Source organism: Arachis ipaensis, chromosome B05 (genome assembly GCF_000816755.2).
Source record: "Arachis ipaensis cultivar K30076 chromosome B05, Araip1.1, whole genome shotgun sequence".
Classification (NCBI taxonomy): domain Eukaryota; kingdom Viridiplantae; phylum Streptophyta; class Magnoliopsida; order Fabales; family Fabaceae; genus Arachis; species Arachis ipaensis.
This window is the reverse complement of record NC_029789.2, coordinates 145,909,572-145,917,581: the sequence shown is the minus strand read 5'-3', so window position 1 is coordinate 145,917,581 and position 8,010 is coordinate 145,909,572. Positions and strand designations below refer to the sequence as shown.

At 31.8% G+C, this 8,010-nt stretch overlaps 1 protein-coding gene across 1 annotated transcript; it reads right to left on the bottom strand.

Annotated features, from left to right (window-relative positions):
- On the bottom strand, positions 3,940-7,879 carry LOC107644754 (probable fructokinase-7). The gene is made up of 7 exons (XM_016348679.2): positions 7,583-7,879; positions 6,518-6,726; positions 6,107-6,319; positions 5,825-6,022; positions 5,553-5,693; positions 5,251-5,367; positions 3,940-4,319 (listed from the first exon to the last, which is right to left on the bottom strand). Exons 1-7 carry the CDS (start codon positions 7,620-7,622, stop codon positions 4,182-4,184), a joined length of 1,056 nt encoding a protein of 351 aa, XP_016204165.1. The 5' UTR covers positions 7,623-7,879; the 3' UTR covers positions 3,940-4,181.

Here is an 8,010-nt window from a genome sequence, read left to right as displayed (position 1 = left end):
AAGACACAATAATGAATAATGATAACAACAAAAGCCTAAGTAATTAATAGGGGTGACATGCATACATGTGGATTTAACTGTATTTCAGCATAAATGGTGGAACAAGGCAAGAGATATCGAGACTATGAGATCATTGGCTATCACCATTTTCATGATTTATATATATGTTTTATGTTTCTTGAACAACATATATGATGTTATATATCACTTGTTGCTTGCGCTATGTTTGTTTGTGTTTTTTTTTATTGGATTAAAATAAAAAATAAGCTTTTGAGAATTTACATTTCGAACAACTTAATTTTGTTAAAAAAATATATTAATAAAGTTTTCAATAATAATAGATGTAGATATATTATTTTTATATTAGTCCCTATAATTAGAATAAAAGATTTTAATTTAAACATAATTGATTCATATCTATTATCATAGAAGACTTCAATAGTTTAAAATGTAAATATTCAGAAATTTATTTATCAATTATTTTCCTTTGTTGAATGATGATGCAAATAGCTGGTTTTGTTGTTTGTGATTTTTCTGGTACTATGATGAACACTAGTCTATTTTTAGGAGGGTGGAACTGAAGTTTGAAGAGATGATGATTAATTGAATGATTCAACAATAATGAGGTCATTCATTAGAAGAAAAAAAGGGATCACTGAAAAAGCTGACAACTCCCTTTAGCATCAAAAAGGAAAGCAAAAGAAGTAGAAATGACAAACTTTTTTGGCTATTTTGGTGCAAATCTATTTTGATTATCTTTACTACAAACTTTTTCAACACTGCTTTCTACAATAGATATACATGGGAAAGATAAGGGAATAAAGGGAGATAAAAAGAAAAAGAAAAATAAAGTTAATTATTATTTATTTATTGGGAACGAGGATGGGGATTTGGGGTGGGTTTAATTTGTTTAATTTACACGATCTCACCATCTATCTACTACAAAGTTCCATCTTTTTTTCTTCTTTTATTATCATTTATTATTATTATTTTATTATTTCTTTCAGTTGAAAATTGGAGGAAATATAATAATATATAGAGAAAATTCCACTCCCATCCCTTATGAGATGCTAAAATGACACTCCCCTCCTCTTTATTTTATAAATGTACATTCTCCTCCCTTCTAACTTTTTAAAAACCTCATCTTTAATTCATTTTAAATTTTTTGTGTTAGCTAATGTTAACTTTATCCATTTTTTAAGAAAAAATAAATTATTTTTTAAAAAAATACCCTTTAGCAAAAAATTTTATTTTTTATCATTAAATTTTGCTTACCAAAATACTCTTTAATAAATTATTTTTGTTAATAGTATTTTTTAAAAAAATAATTTATTTTTTCTTAAAAAATGGATAAAGTTAATATTAGTTAACACAAAATTTAAAATGGATTAAAGATGAGGTTTTTTAAAAGTTAGAAGGGAGGGGAATGTACATTTATAAAATAGAGGGGAGGAGGGTGTCATTTTAGCATCTCGCAGGAGAGGGAAGTGGGATTTTCTCTAATATATATGAAATAAATGGAACTTCTTTTGGAACAAAGTTCAATTCTCCATTAGAAAAATTGAAATAATAAATGAAATGGAATTTATTTTTAGTTTAAAAATATGAGTTGTTCTATAAAGTAATCATATTATTTAGGATTTTAAAATGTATGTATGTATGTATGTATGTATGTATATAGTTGTTTAAATAATTAGTGGTTATATGAAAATGTTTATATATATCTTTTTTTGCTTTGAAATTAATTAATTTACAGGAATGCTTGAGAATATAAAAGGATATATAAAAAACGAGATGATTATTTTTGCAAGATATATTTTAATTATTGTGTAAGGTTTATTATCGATAAATAATATAAGGAAAAGTATAGGTAGACAATGAAAATATTAAATAATGTGAATAATGGATATATCAGATGTTCAATTTACTAGGTGTGCGGATGGTTATTCTAATATTAAGGTTTAGGTGAATAATTTGAAGTGTAGTATATTTTACTTAAATTATGTCAATTTTAATATTCGTTGTTCAAGAAAATCATTAGTTACCTAGCATAATCCATAATATATAATATAATAGCTAGGCTATCATGAGATGCATGTAACATTACAGTGGAATGCAAGTGAAATAGATATAGTCTTGGTAGAATGTCATGGATTGAGTTCAAATTAAAGGTCCGCTTCTCGTATGATGAGTTTCCATGTTAGGAGGAAAAAAAAGTTGATTTTCATCTATAAGCTGATGAACATTGTACCTTTTTAATATGACTAAACATATATCTCTAAGGAGAAATTAATGTATATATAAATTTTGACAAGATCATGGTAGAATGAAATAAATTAAACTAAACTAAGTTGGATTGGTCTTGTACTTAGTTCACTAGTCCGCTTAAGTAAATATCAGATGTTTAAATTTTGTTTTATGCATGCAGCAACGAATTGGCAAACCTTTAAATAGAACTTTAATTCGCGACGAATTAATCCTTGATCTATTGAACTAAAGGATACCGTGGAAAAAAAAACTTAGCTAGCGATTCTCCAATAGTTGTTAGCTAGTCATATATATGGTACATAATTCTCACACTCAATTTGTTTTAGTGTTAACGTTGCAAGTGTGAGTAGTATATGAAATTAGTCTCATATTGAAAAAAATAAAAGAATGAAGAATTTAAATGAAAAAACCATTAATTTATTACTTTAAGATTTTAAGTTTAATATAGTGTCTTCGCTTGATTTCTCCCAATCTCCGATGATTAAGAGCTTATGTTTATGTTCTCTTATTTGGCTCCATTAGATCAATTGTAAAGATTTAGAGACCAAAATTAGACACTAATTATAATTTAACAACCAAGATTTTAACAACCAACAATCTCAGTCAGACAGTCACTATTCCCATAATTTATTGCTGTACTATTCATATTTAGTCAGTATTAATAACAGATTGTGACTGAAGTGTAGTTATTGAGGAGTCAGGTATGTTTCCAAGTATAGGCATTATGGCAAATAGTCACACTGAGATTCTTAATTGCAAGAAAAACAGAGTAATTGAATTCACTTCTCACTAGCCCCCACCAACAGTTGGCACCTGCCACCATTTTAGAGTACACTCTTGTCTTCTTATTCTTCTTCCTTCAATCATAGATTGATGCTAACCTTGAAAGCATGCATGCCACACATTTTAAAATAAAGCATGCTTACAATTTTAAGAACTAAATTGAATCTCTGTCTAATCAGTGGTTGGTGACTTTATAAATGATCCTGATTGAAATAAATAAATAATTCAAGAGAATGTTCCATGGACCATGCACCATTGTCCAAGACAAAACGATTTAGACAAAGCTTTTCAGAAGACAAGTTATAATACCATGCCATGGTTTTTTCTTTTTTAGTCAAGTTGGGTTGAATAGCCCTCAACTCTAAATATTATAACATCACAATACTCATGTATACTATATACTCACACACACAACATAAAAGATTTTTATTCACTAGGAGTGGATAAGTTTTTACAACACAAATATTGGAGGCTAGAAAATTATCCATTCAAAAATTGTTGTCCTTTCTTTTTTCTTTTCTATGGACTTGAAAATTTTAAGTCTAACAAGATTTTTTTACACTGTTTACATTATCCATGAAGATATTGTTGGGCTTGTAGCCATTTTCTTGAAGACCTGTTTGGAAAGATAAGTCCTCCCAGTGCACCAAAATTCATACTAATATATAGCTTTTTTGGCCCCTGTAATCTATGATCAGGTATTTAATTTCAGTAAGATGCTATAATGAAGTTGACAACTATGGTTTGTGAAAAACATAATCATTATTTTAACTCTACAATTATTTTATCTAAATCAGAAGTATTCTTCCACAGGAGGAATTTTCAAACCAAGTAAGACAGACCAATCCATGAATATGTTATTGAAAACAATGCAGAACTTTCATATCATTGAAAGATATAAACATTTCTTCATTCCATGACTCAAAAACTGAACCCCTTTCATATTATTTCTTAAATCTAGAGCACAAGCCAAAACTTGAGACAGCAAGGCAAATTGAACTTACATATGGAAATTACAGTTGAAAGTTTTTGATAAAAAAAATGTTAAAAAAAATTAACAAGAAGCTCAGCATCACCTAAGCTATAGTTTAACTACAAATGGAATATGTTATAACCAAAAAATCTGAGTTCTATATTGAAGCAGATTCTAGTAAGAATTGCAAGATAGCTTCCTTTGTAGGCATTGCAGGAATGGCACCTCTCTCAGTCACAGTGATGGCGCCGCATACATTTGCGAAATATAGAGCTTTTCGCAGCCGTTTCTCATCCTGCAAACAGAGAAAAAAAGCATATACTTATATTCAACTACTATGACTTCATGACATCTTTAACTCAGACACCTAAATTTCAGGGTTAGTTTAAACTTTTCGCTATATCTAGTGCGGTTCACTGAAGGAAAGTTTATGTATAAATGTTTGGTGTAAGGACAATTCTGTCTGTATGCATGTCATGGTATAAAAATCTCAACCATGCAAGATTTTAATGGAGATGTTCAAATCCATTTGAAACTGCTGAATTTCATTAGCAAGGATTAAAGTTTCTCAAACTTCAGTTTCTTTATGCCTTGTCACAACATGCCCAAGTATTATGCACGAAGCGACGCGAGCTAGACAAAAATATTGAAAAATATAGGAGTCGTCACCAATTTTTATCATGGAAAAATAGGAAAAACCTTTAAATTTATAAAAAACTGATTTTTTAGAATTTGGATTTGGGATTCTAAGTATGTGTAGAGAAGCAGCATGCAACTTTGGCTAAAAAAAATGATCTCCCTCCTTTGCAAATGCATAACTATACCCATTTGTATTACTCTTAACCTAAAATGTACTTAATGAAAATGATTGAATTCGATTTTTAATGTCATTTGCTATTCTTAATGCAATCTAATCCTAATTGATGCATAATATCTTTTTCTACTTTTTAATTTATTTTTAGATATATTAGGACAAAATACGGTGTTCACACCAATGTTTCCTTCCCCAACATTAGAATCCATAAAATATATATGCAAAGACTAGAGAGGAAAAAGGTACAGAAAGAACATCAGAATTGAAATGTCTTTCCCTGTTCCTAGTCCCTACTGCACTATCAATATGCATAAATAATTTAAGTTTCCAGCATCATCAATGATAAAAATTAAACAGAAAAATTGCTACTGAATTTAATCTAGAACTAGAATGAACCGAAACTCCTAAATACCTGAAGAATACTTGGGTCAGAAGCCAAGTTGTAGAGAAATCCACCGACAAATGCATCACCGGCACCAGTTGTGTCAACAGGTTTGACTTTAACACCTCCAACTTTGCCCCTGAATTCCTGCATGAAATTCAGCAATCAGAATTCGTTGAATCCTGCATCAGTTCATTTTGTACCGCAATATCACATTACATTATGAATCTCATTCACAAGTGACCACCATTAACACAGTCCACTCGTACTATTCCCTTATAGAAACATGCAGAAATGATAAATTGTGCTTTAAATTATTTCAGCATGCATACCTTGGTGTAATATCTACAACCAGATGAGCCTTCAGTAACAATTAGAAGTTTGAGATTTGGATGAAAAAGTTTCGTCAATACAACATTATCATCATAAGGATCATCACCACCCGTCAAAAATGTAATCTCTTCCTCACTTATCTGCATATATATAAGAAAACAGCACATCAGGTCTACTAAGAAAAATGACAAACTTTCAAAATTAAACATTTGTAATTACAATTAGACAATTACTGTAGATTGTGTTAGAATCATAGCCCAATGTATTTTACCTTTATGACATCGGCTTGATCCCAAATACTCATTATGCCCTTGCGAGCAGCCTCGGCTGATGGCCATAGTGCTAATCTCAAATTTGGATCATAAGAGAGAATACTACCAGAATTGCTGGCAATTCTCATAGCAGCAAGATGAGCGGACTTGCACGGCTCGTCAATCAAGCTGATGGAGCCATAATGGAAGACTCTAGCCTGAAATCAATGTTACATATATGAGGCTTTTAAGCATAGGTTTAAGGCCACAATCCATAAAATACAAACAGAAATTAAAAATACCTTCTTTAAGAGATTTATATCAAGTTCTGATTCATGAAGAAGCATATCAGCACTTGGATTCCGGAAAAACAAGAATTCTCGTTCACCGTCAGCTCTAAGTGTAACAAAAGCTAATGCAGTTCTAGCATTCGGGTCAAACCGCATGCCAGACATGTCAACATTGTTTTCCTTCAATATATTGGCCAACATGTAACCGAACTCGTCTGCTCCAACCTAATACACAGATTGCAAGAAATAAATATATGATTTTCTATTCAGGGTAAATGTCCAAAATCAGCCACAGCCTTCTTGAGAAAGCATACTCGGCACAACATGAAGGTTTGAACAAAATTCTCTATTACAATGCACTTATAGATGGTAGAAAGAAACTAACTGATCAACTGGACCAAGAGCAAGGATAGTAAACCGAACCTTTCCGACGAAAGCCGATGAACCTCCAAGTCTAGATATACCAACAGCTACATTGGCAGGAGCTCCACCGGGAGCTTTCTGAAAAGCCGGTGCTTCGGCCAGCGACACTCCTCCCACTGTTGGCACAAAGTCTATCAGCAGTTCCCCAAAGGAAACAACCAGCGAACTTGTTTCCTTTGCGTCTTCTTTTGGGATATGATTGGAATTACCTGCGAAAAGGCCCTACCTTCAGATTCAAACCAACAACTCATTCTTTTTGCAAGCAAAAATGTAATTACATGATGAAAATGAACAATTGGACACTTCAGGATACTGCCATTAATTAGGTAAGCTGGTTAAAACTATAGAAAGCAAAATAAAAGTTATCTTCATTGTGAGAAGACCATTTCTATTCTCTTTTCTCTAGTATACTATGAAACATCTTGTATGCTAATTAGTTAGAACCAGAAGAACCAACTCATCTGTATTCTGCTGTGTGTTCTTTCCTCCCAAATTTTGGATTTGCATATTAAATTAAATATGCCACTAGCAAATATGACGTTCAAGTACACAGATATCAAATACTAACATTCCAAAAGAATCATTTTGTGATCACAACAAAGGGTCAAGTTGCATGCCCTGGTCTAAATCACATGGATCTCCCCACACAAATATATGATCCAATCCAATCATAATTTCCAAATGAACTATCCCACAAGAGCATCAGAGAAATGCAACCAGAAAGTGGATCAAATAAAGACAACTCCATACATGATGATTTTGACTTTGCATGGAAATTCGCAGCTGCATAAAGATAACATCACCCGCCCAGACACAGAAGAACAGAACAAAACACAACACACTCTACAAAGGTTTCCAATCAGATTTAGCTCAACAAATCAGAAACAAAAAAACAAAAGAGCATAACCCAACATCACAAAAACCTCAAAGATATAATCTTTAGCTCGAAAAACACACTCCCAACCTATACAAATGAATCCCTCCAAAGCTTCAAGTGATCGAAAACCAACCAACAACAATAATAAAGCGTGAGGAGTGTAAAAGAGAGAAGAAAGATGAGAAAACCTGAGTAAGAATTGGCCATTTGATTTGCAGAGTGTTGCATAAAAACAACGAAGAAGAAGAACAAGAACAAGAAAAAGAAGCAATGTTAAGCAGTTGTGCAGAGAGAGCGAGAGTGTGTGTGTGTAAATGGAGGAAGGTACAAGGTAGATGAAAAGAAGGAAAGAAATTGGTGAGTGACTCGCTTTTAATATAGAAAACTAATAAAACGCACTCTCAGAGAGAGAGAGAGAGAGAGAGAAGAGGTGACAGAATGGAAATGGAATTCAACAACAATGAGCCAGCCAGCCAAAGCACACAGTTTCTTACTACGTTTTTATTTTTCTTTTCCCCTTTTCACTTTTCTTCTTCTTCAACCTCTTGTCAAATTCTTATTTTTAAAATGTTCTACATCTTGAACTAAATTAGCTAGTCTGTTTAAATCAGTATCA